The 12,738-nt window shown below is 45.3% G+C and overlaps 1 protein-coding gene across 1 annotated transcript in view; it reads left to right on the top strand.

Annotated features, from left to right (window-relative positions):
- il11ra (interleukin 11 receptor subunit alpha) overlaps window positions 1-12,738 on the top strand; it is a gene marked incomplete at its 3' end in the record, with an annotated part of 185,203 nt that overhangs the window by 134,304 nt on the left and 38,161 nt on the right. The window contains 1 exon segment of the mRNA XM_084329309.1: window positions 11,718-11,740. Coding sequence (XP_084185435.1) covers window positions 11,718-11,740 — 23 coding nt within the window.

Here is a 12,738-nt window from a genome sequence, read left to right on the forward strand (position 1 = left end):
ATTTAGTACGTCCTGTGTCCACTGCTGCTCACTGCTGGCATCCAGGGTTCGCACACGGTCCTTGGAAGTGCTTAACCCTTTCACTGCCACACGACAGAAGGTTAGCCCTTTACTATCACACAACCGACGGCGATGCTCCACCATTAGCGTCATTAGCTCCGCAAATCTGTATTGTCACAGTGAAAGGGTTAACCGGCTGTAGTGTGGCAGTGAAAAACCTAAAGTGCTTGTTTTTTTTTTACAAAAAAAGTCAAGGTCTGGAATTCCTTGAAAACAGCCAATTTTTTTAACAAGGTGCTTAAAGAGTCCTTGAAAATCTAATCAACCAATCACATTGAATGTTTTGTTCATCCATGATCAAATTGTTCTGAATCAAGAACTGTTTTCTTTTGTTCTGTTTTAATCAAATCTGAAGTCGCTGTCTCGCCTGCTCTTCTATTTGCCAACACAATGAACCCGGACATTTTGGAACCACCAAACTTTTATGATAGATATGGATAGTATGGGTCACCAGCACTTAGAAACTGCCGGATGCGCGGTTAGGTGGCCGAGCGGAGATTGCGTTCGTCACCAACCCCGGAGCTGTGAGCTGGATTCGCCTGTTCGAATCCAGCTCACAGCTCCGGGGTTGTCACCAGCTTGGCTGGCCGTCTGCACTAATACAATTGGCTGTATTAGAGGGTGGGAGAAGCTGGCGGGGTGGGTCCGGGTCGTTGTAAACAGCGACTCCTACAGTTCGGTCGGGGCGCCTGCTAAGCGCGGATAGGACTCGAGGGGGATAGTGTGGTCCTCCCACACGCTACGCCCTCTCAATGAGAATAACTACATTTTGCATAATCACCTAAATGAACAAATCTCGGAAACTACTTGATCAATTTCAACAATGTTGGAGTGGTTTTGGGGGTTATTCGGGATGCTGAATCCATTTATGATACTCAAGAGTTTCGGAATTGCAATATTTACTGGAATTTACCAAATTTCAATTTCAAGAGAAATTCTGCTGAATAATATTATGGGGAAACTTACTCCTTGCTTACAAGTCTTGGTTATCATAGACTCAGGTCTACTGTAAGCTTTAAGTCCCACATTAACAAGGTGACAAAACATAATTCTTCCACCTTAGAAACAAAGCTAAAGTACAACCATTTATAAATCAAAAGGATGCTGAAAAACGGATCCATGCCTTTATTCCAAGCCGACTGAAGAAAATACTTCAGCTTATTCAACTCTCAGCTAGGCTATTACACTGGCTTCCGGTAACATTTAGAATTGATTTGAAGGTCCTCCTCCTTATGTACAAAGCCCTAAATGGAACCAGACCAAGCTATATTGGCAATTTTCTTGTCAACTACATGCCCCCAAGAACACTACGATCATCTACTTCTATCATCTTGTATTTTTATTTTCTGCATTGCATTTATTCTGTCTATTTTATGCTCATTTGATGTATTCTAGTGTATTTTCTGCTGTGAAGTACTTTGGGCTGCAATTCTTGTATGGAATTTGTACAAATAACGTTTATTATTATTATTATTATTATTATTATTATTGCCATCCTTAGAGTTATTTGCTACCTCTATCTAGCAGGGCTAAAATTATTTGAAATGGTTTTGTTAACCCTCCTGTTATCCTCAAATTGACTTTACACTCTTTATCCTTGGGGACATTTTGACCCCAGCAGTTTAAACCTCCAGAAAATGATCATAATCAAAAGTGTTACCCAAATGTATGTTTCAGGTGCTTCATGTTACTTTGTTGATTACCTAAATAACCATTTAAATAAAACATTACCCCTACTCCCCCCCACCCACCCAATTATACATACTTATTACATGGTGTTTTAACATTCGCGAAAATGCTTGATTGTGATTGGTAAATAGCGCTCGGTTGCCCATAGCAGCGGTGAGTTATTTTTCGATAACTGACCGCTGTCAGGGGCAACCGAGCAATAATGACGCTGTTCGCAGCCGGAGCAATCAAGCATTTAGATGGCAGTCATGAAAGCTGCTCAGCATATGCACAGCTGCACTCATCAGTGCAAGCTGCCGGCGATGACAGCGCGGAGCCACAGAACAGAACAACTGCGTCTGCATTTGATCTCGTCTTGTCGATGGTGTAAAATGAATTAGGTATATTGTTAGTAAGTTAGCCATGTAATAAGCGGGATAATGTATAGCTACAAGGTCATTGTCGCAATATAATTGACCTCCACTGCGTTTAGAACACCTCGGCGAGGCGCCTCGGTATTCTAAACTCTGTCGGTCAATTATTTTGCAACAATGACCTTGTAGCTATACATTATCCCTTACATAATATATATTATGTTGTTCAAGTGGGGAGTGGGCCCATGATAACTTTCCGTTTTTGGAAAGTAACGTGTCTGCTTGTGGTTGAGAGACAACAGGAGCATCTGCACTAAGGGTCTCATTCTCATCAGAGGAGGACGCCTCATAATCAGGGTCTCAGACACATTCTCTCCTATGTCACTTTCACCGTCAAATATCTGTGACAAAACTTCACTGGCAGAAAACCTTTTCTTCAAGGTAATTTTCAAATGAGAGTTTAGAAGGCTGCTATGCAAGCTATGTTTGCTCCTCCCCTATGTTGCGTAAAGTTTAGGTAGTCAAAAATCACAAATAACAATAAAAATACAGTCCGGGATATACATTCTAAAATATATACATTCTAAAATATACAGCCAAAAATATACAGTAAAATTTACAGTAATAAATGTAGAATTTTTTTAAATAAAAATGTTTAAGTGTATATGTACAAATGGGCGGCTACGTGGCGTAGTGGGCAAGGTGCTCGCCACGAATGCGGAGACGCTGGGCTCGCCTGTTCGAGCCCAGCGCTCCACATTGCTTTCAGTTTGGCTGGTCGTCCGTACTAATACACATTGGCCGTATTAGGGGGTGGGAAACTGATGGGTGGGGATCGGGCGTTGTGGACAGCGACTCCTACAGGTCGGTTGGTGCGCCTGCGCAGTAGAATCAGGAAGTGTCGGGGGCAGCGTGAGCCTCCCACGCGTTACTCCTCGCCACTGAGAGATCGAGCTGCGCAGGTGAAAAGATGCGACTGCTGTTACCTCAAGTACCGGAGGGGACTTGTGCTATGTATGACTTAGTCCACATTGCAGCCGGCTTGTGGGAGGCAAGAAACAGCGTTCGTGACAGGGAAGGGTTGAATTGGATGATACGAAAAATTGGGATGGGAGAAAATATAGAAAAATGGGAGAAAAAGTGGATAAAAAAAAAAGTGGATATGTACAAATAAGAAGTCAAAAGTCCAGGAAGATTACCAGAGTTTGTACTGTCACTCTGTGGTGAGGCAGTGAGGCACAGTGATGCGATGTATACTCTGATGGTTGTTGGAATTAAGGACTTCCTGTGCCGTTCAGTGTTGCATCTTGGGAGTCTTAGTCGAACACTGAACATGCTCCTTCTATCAGCCAAGTCTGTGTATAGCGTGTGGGAGGGGTTGTCCATGATGGCGTGGAGCTTAGCAAGGCTCTTGCTCTCTGACATAGGAAGAGTCTAGCTCCACTCCCACCATGTTACTGGCCTTCCTGACCAGCTTATTTGTCACATATAAGGTACATGTACATTACAGTGAAATGCTTGGTTCTGTATGAGCCCCCTGAGATTGTGCTTGAGACAGTAAAAAAGTAAAAAAAATAAAGACCAAACACTATACAAAATATACAAACTAGTACAAGTACACAATGCAAACAAATGCAAAGATGAGTTAGAGAGGTAGTGCAAATCTTTTACTAATAAATAGATACAATATGGTGTAGTGTTAAAAAGTGTTTAAAGTGAATGTTAAAGGTGAGTGTTATTCCATACACATGGAATATGTATCTCGATACGATAGAGGGCACACATTGTGAAAACAAAGAACAATTTACTGCCTAATAGAGGCCGTGCACAGAGTGTTTAGAATGCCCATTTCTCCTTGTTAGGGACCAAGCAGTGAGACAATGAGGAAACAGGAGTTGTAGATGAAAACTGGGTTTTTATTTACCCACAAGGTGCAAAACCATTGCAAACCAAGAATTTGATAACTAGGCCTATAGATGGGTTTCTCGTCAGCAAGGAGGCCAAAAGGAACTTAATAATCCTGGTCAGAACAATGGGGCACTGTATAGAGGATACTTTGTAGGACATGACCTCGAGAACATTTGAAACTGTTTGGGGAGAGATTTCACACAGACACAACCAGGAATGAGTTAGATATGGATAGTGGTTTACCATTGTATCTTTGTTCCTGGATTGTAGCCAGCTCTTCATAACAACTCATCAACAATAGTCTTCCGGGATTCTGAAATCGGGGAGGAGATAGCGGGGGAGCAAATGAATGAATGTGGATGAGAGCCGTGATGTAAGTGATTGCAGCTACGGCTGTGGGGGTGCTAGAGACATGATCCAATAGTCTTGTATGCGCCTGAATCTCCTGAACACGGCGCAACCCATTCCTAATCGATCAGAACTAAATTGGCAGAGAAAAAGCCCATTTTTAAGCACCTATTCCCCATGCACATGCGCAGATTGCCCACGGATTGTGACGCCACGCACACCCGCCCTGGACTGTTCCATCAGAGGGGGGAGCTTCGTGGTAGTGTGAGTGGCTACAGACCACTGCACTTAAATATAAACATTAGTCTACCTGGAGACTCAATGAGGTAATTGTAGATGTCGCCATAAGACGCGTCTGGCCATTTAGTGGGATCATTGTTTCATTATCCTGTTCGGCTGAAAGGACACTGGCCACCGAAGCTCCGCCCTCTGATGGAACAGTCCAGGGCGGGTGTGCGTTCATCACAATCCGTGGGCAATCTGCGCATGTGCATGGGGAATAGCTGCTTAAAAATGGGCTTTTTCTCGGCCGATTTATTTATTTTTTTTTTTTTTTTGTCTTTTTCCCCCTCCATTTTCCTCCGATTTTCTCCCATCCCAATGTTAGTCGTATGCCAATTCCCAGTCCCTTCCTGGTCGCTGCGCACTTACCCCCCACAGTCAGATCATCTGGGAGAGTGGAGGCTACCACGTGCTTCCTCCGACACACGTCCAGCCAATCACCGCTTCTTTTCACCTGGCAGCGCGGATTCTCATTGAGAGGGCGTAGCGTGTGGGAGGACCACACTATCCCCCTCACGTCCAATCCGCGCTTAGCAGGCGCCCCGACCGAACTGTAGGAGTCGCTGTTTACAACGACCCGGACCCACCCCGCCAGCTTCTCCCACCCTCTGATACAGCCAATTGTATTAGTGTGAACGGCCAGCCAAGCTGGTGACAACCCGGGAGCTGTGAGCTGGATTCGAACAGGCGAATCCAGCTCACAGCTCCGGGGTTGGTGACGAACGCAATCGGCCGATTTAGTTCTGATCGATTAGGAATGCAACCACTTACATCACGGCTCTCATCCACATTCATGAATTTGCTCCCCCCGCAATCTCCTCCCCGATTTCAATGTAACACGGAAGTGTAGTGGTCTATTAGGCGCTCTACAAATTAAAGTTATTATTATTAGTATCATTCTGTTTACAATTGAACATTCCATGAAACATTCTGAAACATTTATAAACAGAAAATTCATTAAAAAATGGCACCAACATTTGGTAAATTCCAGTAAATATTGCAATTTTGAAACTTTTTTCTTCTCTTAAGTATCATAACTGGATTCAGCATCCCGAATAACCCCCAAAACAACTCCAACATTGTTGAAATTGATCAAGTAGTTTCTGAGATTTGGCCATTTAGGCGATTATGCAAATGCGTGCTAATTATGCAAATAAAAAAAGTTGCCCAACATTTACTACTTAGCATCCGGCAGTTTGTGAGTGCTGGGGACCCGTACTGTACTACTGTCCATATCCATCATAACACATGATCCGTACTGTACTACTGTCCATATCATCATAACACATGATCCGTACTGTACTACTGTCCATATCATCATAACACATGATCCGTACTGTACTACTGTCCATATCATCATAACACATGATCCGTACTGTACTACTGTCCATATCATCATAACACATGATCCGTACTGTACTACTGTCCATATCATCATAACACATGATCCGTACTGTACTACTGTCCATATCATCATAACACATGATCCGTACTGTACTACTGTCCATATCATCATAACACATGATCCGTACTGTACTACTGTCCATATCATCATAACACATGATCCGTACTGTACTACTGTCCATATCATCATAAAACATGATCCGTACTGTCCATATCATCATAAAACATGATCCGTACTGTCCATATCATCATAAAACATGATCCGTACTGTCCATATCATCATAAAACATGATCCGTACTGTCCATATCATCATAAAACATGATCCGTACTGTCCATATCATCATAACACATGATCCGTACTGTCCATATCCATCATAACACATGATCCGTACTGTCCATATCCATCATAAAACATGATCCGTACTGTCCATATCATCATAAAACATGATCCGTACTGTCCATATCATCATAAAACATGATCCGTACTGTCCATATCATCATAACACATGATCCGTACTGTCCATATCATCATAACACATGATCCGTACTGTCCATATCATCATAACACATGATCCGTACTGTCCATATCATCATAACACATGATCCGTACTGTCCATATCCATCATAACACATGATCCGTACTGTCCATATCATCATAACACATGATCCGTACTGTCCATATCCATCATAAAACATGATCCGTACTGTCCATATCATCATAACACATGATCCGTACTGTCCATATCCATCATAACACATGACCCGTACTGTCCATATCATCATAACACATGACCCGTACTGTCCATATCATCATAAAACATGATCCGTACTGTCCATATCATCATAACACATGTCCGGGTTCACAATGGGGCTCTATGGGATGGCAAACAGACTCTTCCTCATGTCTTCACGTGTGACGCTCTAGCCGGCCAGCAGGCCAAGAAGAGTCTTAACAGCATTTAAAAGTGAATTGTATCCTTCGAGTGACATCCTTGAAAATGAAAAATAGTGCTTGGAAAAGTACTTAAAGGTCATTGAATTTCATTTTTCAATGTATGTGGGAACCCTGGTTATCACTATTAACACTATCACCATTATTACTTTGTTCTATGTCCTATTATTATGACCTATTCTGCCCGTACCCCCCCCCCCCCCATGCTGCTATCACACCTGCATTTCTCCAAGAGGATTAACACTTGACTTGTTAATTAATTAATTAATTAGGTTGAATGAAAACACACACACTGCTATCTATACACTGGTGTAGTTACACACTGGATACACCTGGAGCAAAAATGTTTTACGGTTAGCCACAGGACAGGTCCGATAGAACAGTCGGGAGGTTGAGTGCCTTGCTCAAGGGTACCTCGCTGCTAGTTGCTCGGGGGGGGGGGGGGTGTTCCCCTGTTCACTTCCCCCACACTGTGTGCGTGTGTGTGTATAACGTACATCATAGGGGCGTAGATTGTAGGTCTACTCCCTCTTTATTGACTATTAGGTAGATTTATTAAATTCTTAATTTTTTTTGTAAATGGTAAATGGCTGCATTTATAGAGCAGCTTTGATCCAAAGCGCTTTACAACTTATGCCTCACATTCACCCAGTCACTCACACATTCACACACCGACATGCAAGGTGCTCAACCTGCTCATCGGGAGCAGTTAGGGGTTAAGTGTCTTGCTCAAGGACACTTCAACACGCTGCCCGGGAGGAGCGGGAATCGAACCGGGAATCTTCCGATTACAAGGCGACTGTTCTCTACCTCCTGAGCAACACACTTTTTAAATGTATTTATCGTTTTGCTGTATTAAGAGAAGATAAGATATTCCTTTATTGATCTTCTTTGGGAAATGCCACCAGCATGGCAGCATGGGGGAGAGGGGAGGTACAAGTGTGGGCAGGGTGATAGTAGAAAGACATAACATGCCCACACTACTATCACCGACATCTAAGAAGGGAGATCCCCCCTTGAACGGCCCTTCTAAGGTGTCTCTCCTCCACACAGCCTGTGGTGCATTTTTTTCTATAGCTAGGTTTTAGTGAGTTTTTCCTTACCTTCGCGTGGGGTATGTATGGGAGCGTTGCATTCATTTATTTATTTATAAAAAATGTGTTTGGAGTTTTTGTTTTGTTCTTGATTTATTGTGATGTTTCTTCTTGACTTGTTTAAAGAAGACGTGTCCGGCCCCATGGAGACATTAACGTGTGTTGTCAGGCCTTAAAGAAGACGTGTCCGGCCCCATGGGGACATTAACGTGTGTTGTCAGGCCTTAAAGAAGACGTGTCCGGCCCATGGGGACATTAACGTGTGTTGTCAGGCCTTAAAGAAGACGTGTCCGGCCCCATGGGGACATTAACGTGTGTTGTCGGGCCTTAAAGAAGACGTGTCCGGCCCCATGGGGACATTAACGTGTGTTGTCGGGCCTTAAAGAAGACGTGTCCGGCCCATGGGGACATTAACGTGTGTTGTCGGGCCTTAAAGAAGACATGTCCGGCCCCATGGGGACATTAACGTGTGTTGTCAGGCCTTAAAGAAGAAGTGTCCGGCCCCATGGGGACATTAACGTGTGTCGGGCCTTAAAGAAGACGTGTCCGGCCCCATGGGGACATTAACGTGTGTTGTCGGGCCTTAAAGAAGACGTGTCCGGCCCCATGGGGACATTAACGTGTGTTGTCGGGCCTTAAAGAAGACGTGTCCGGCCCCATGGGGACATTAACGTGTGTTGTCAGGCCTTAAAGAAGACGTGTCCGGCCCCATGGGGACATTAACGTGTGTTGTCGGGCCTTAAAGAAGACGTGTCCGGCCCATGGGGACATTAACGTGTGTTGTCGGGCCTTAAAGAAGACGTGTCCGGCCCCATGGGGACATTAACGTGTGTTGTCGGGCCTTAAAGAAGACGTGTCCGGCCCCATGGGGACATTAACGTGTGTTGTCGGGCCTTAAAGAAGACATGTCCGGCCCATGGGGACATTAACGTGTGTTGTCAGGCCTTAAAGAAGACGTGTCCGGCCCCATGGGGACATTAACGTGTGTTGTCAGGCCTTAAAGAAGACGTGTCCGGCCCCATGGGGACATTAACGTGTGTTGTCGGGCCTTAAAGAAGACGTGTCCGGCCCCATGGGGACATTAACGTGTGTTGTCAGGCCTTAAAGCAGACGTGTCCGGCCCCATGGGGACATTAACGTGTGTTGTCGGGCCTTAAAGAAGACGTGTCCGGCCCCATGGGGACATTAACGTGTGTTGTCGGGCCTTAAAGAAGACGTGTCCGGCCCATGGGGACATTAACGTGTGTTGTCGGGCCTTAAAGAAGACGTGTCCGGCCCCATGGGGACATTAACGTGTGTTGTCGGGCCTTAAAGAAGACGTGTCCGGCCCCATGGGGACATTAACGTGTGTTGTCGGGCCTTAAAGAAGACGTGTCCGGCCCATGGGGACATTAACGTGTGTTGTCGGGCCTTAAAGAAGACGTGTCCGGCCCCATGGGGACATTAGCGTGTGTTGTCGGGCCTTAAAGAAGACGTGTCCGGCCCCATGGGGACATTAACGTGTGTTGTCGGGCCTTAAAGAAGACGTGTCCGGCCCCATGGGGACATTAACGTGTGTTGTCGGGCCTTAAAGAAGACGTGTCCGGCCCCATGGGGACATTAACGTGTGTTGTCGGGCCTTAAAGAAGACGTGTCCGGCCCCATGGGGACATTAACGTGTGTTGTCGGGCCTTAAATAAGACGTGTCCGGCCCATGGGGACATTAACGTGTGTTGTCAGGCCTTAAAGAAGACGTGTCCGGCCCATGGGGACATTAACGTGTGTTGTCGGGCCTTAAAGAAGACGTGTCCGGCCCATGGGGACATTAACGTGTGTTGTCGGGCCTTAAAGAAGACGTGTCCGGCCCCATGGGGACATTAACGTGTGTTGTCGGGCCTTAAAGAAGACGTGTCCGGCCCATGGGGACATTAACGTGTGTTGTCGGGCCTTAAAGAAGACATGTCCGGCCCCATGGGGACATTAACGTGTGTTGTCGGGCCTTAAAGAAGACGTGTCCGGCCCCATGGGGACATTAACGTGTGTTGTCGGGCCTTAAAGAAGACGGGTCCGGCCCATGGGGACATTAACGTGTGTTGTCGGGCCTTAAAGAAGACGTGTCCGGCCCATGGGGACATTAACGTGTGTTGTCAGGCCTTAAAGAAGACGTGTCCGGCCCCATGGGGACATTAACGTGTGTTGTCGGGCCTTAAAGAAGACGTGTCTGGCCCATGGGGACATTAACGTGTGTTGTCGGGCCTTAAAGAAGACGTGTCCGGCCCATGGGGACATTAACGTGTGTTGTCGGGCCTTAAAGAAGACGTGTCCGGCCCCATGGGGACATTAACGTGTGTTGTCGGGCCTTAAAGAAGACGGGTCCGGCCCATGGGGACATTAACGTGTGTTGTCGGGCCTTACAAGTAAATTTGATTTGATTTGATTTGATTTGATCTAGTATAAAATTATAGTACTGTAGCGGCAACATGCCGGTGCCGTTTCCTGGTGTAGACGGGGAGTGAATCCATACGCGCTCAACGTCCAAAGAAATAGTTTTCCACACATTAAGCTCCGTTATCAGACACCGATGTGGTGACCCGATTTAATTAGAATAAGTAGGTTACATGGGAGGGTTGATCACAGCGATCCTAAGCGTCATATAACCTGGTCTAATTGCTTAAAGTGTTTCCTAAATAAGACTAATCTAAAAACGTTCCCGAAAACGTCCTGAAGCGCTGAAGCTGGCTAAGCGTTCTAAAGCGTTAAGCTTCCTAAGCGAGCGGTAAGAAAATCATATGCCTTCCCCATCGGCTACCGCCCAACAGCTGATTCTTATCACCTATTTAATGATCTCTGCCGCGCCGTGGCCGATCACCTGACAGGTGCAGGTGATCCACTCACAGCGCAACAGAGTCCACCCAACAGGCTACACAGAATCATAACATTCCCATAAATCATTACATTCCCATAAAACATTACATTCCCATAACTCATTACATTCCCATAAATTGTAACATTCCCATAAATTGTAACCTTCTAATAATGATAATAATAATAGTAATAATGATAATATTAATACTAATAATAATAATAATAATAATCAATAACAAAAAACACTCATTCGGCCTTTACACCGGCCCCTAATTGTGTTTACACAATTACAAAATAAATAACATGGCCAGGTGAGTGTTCATTTACGGCTGGCAATCCTCCTTTTGGCTCCAGTAGTAGGCACTGGTTGAACCTTCGTCATTTGGAAAGGCTTCCTGGATCCGTCCGAGCGGCCAGGGTTCCTGGGCGCTGTGTAGTCCACTATAATGGCTAAGGCACAGTCCTTACCGGCCCCATTATCTTCACCAAGCCTCACCTTTGGCTCTTTAACCGGTGTGGCTGATGCTCCTGCTCGTGTTTGCCATCCATAATGGATATGATAATGTTCATTCCGAGTCCATATTCTGGTCTTCTGGACATTCCATGTTACAAAATAATAAATCTTCATAGCGATGATTAATTCATAACTTAAAAGAGTCCATAATAAACTTAAATGTCTTAATGATGCATATTCCTTGGTCTTAATTGGGTATTATTGTCGTGTGATCAATACACTAATGCATCATGTTCACATTCTTGTGTTTGTGTTTCCTTTTCTCAAGGTCAAGGCCTTGTCAGGACCTTGGTCAGCCTCCCCTTTACCCTACCAAAGTGGGCTGAAGGGGGGGGGGGGCTTGAGAGTCCACAATCCACCTCACTCCAGAGTTTGCCATGGTGGTGCCTTGGAATGATGATGTGAATCTAGCACCACTCATGTCGTCTTCTCTTTCTTCTTTTATGATACACCTTGTACCAGACATGGCTATCTTCTTTGTTTAGCTCTTGAAGAGGTACATTCTCTGTGCTGTTAGATATGCCAGTCTTCTCTTTGCACTTAGATCTTCCAGAGTTGTCTCTGCTCTGAGATCTTCCAGACTTGTTTTTTCTCTTAGATCCTCCAGAGTTGTCTTTGCTCTGAGATCCTCCAAACTTGTCTTTTCCCTCCACCACTACTCCTCTCTTGTTCTTAGTCTTCTTGGGCTTGATGTCCTCTTCTTCATCCCGTTTACTTTTCTTGACCTTGTTTTTAGTCTTGATTTTCCTGGGTTTGAAGTCGATTCCTGTCACGTCATCTCGCTCCCTCTTCAGAGACTTCTGGTGTTTAGGAGAGTGGTAGGGGTCCTCTTCATGCTCAGACTTCATATTCTTCTTACGTGAACTGTTCTCTTCCAATACAGAACTGTTCTCTTCCTTCTTAATCTTGCCGTCTGGTGACTTCACTTTCTCCTTCTTTCTCTTGTTCTTGTACTTGTCCTTGTCCTTCCGTTTATCCGTGCCGTCATCTTTGCGCTCTGCATCCTTCATGAGCTTATTTTGCAGGTGCGTGGAAACCTGAGCCACCTGTGGCTTGGTGGCGGCTGTCTGCTGCTGTTTCAGCTGTTGTCTTTGTTTGCCGTCAAGGGACTTCACTTTCACCTCTGGCTTCTTCTTCGGCTGAGCCTGGCTGGCTGCAGACTTCGGGGTTGGTGCCATCTGGACTTGGTTCTGTTGCTGGTTCTGCTGAGCCTGGAGAACCAGGCTCTGGGCTAGCTTCTGTTGTTGTTGCTGTTGGTGTTGTTGCTGCTGCTGTTGCTGCTCTTGCTG

Source organism: Notolepis coatsorum (assembly GCF_963971535.1).
Source record: "Notolepis coatsorum genome assembly, chromosome: 14".
Taxonomy (NCBI): Eukaryota; Metazoa; Chordata; class Actinopteri; order Aulopiformes; family Paralepididae; genus Notolepis; species Notolepis coatsorum.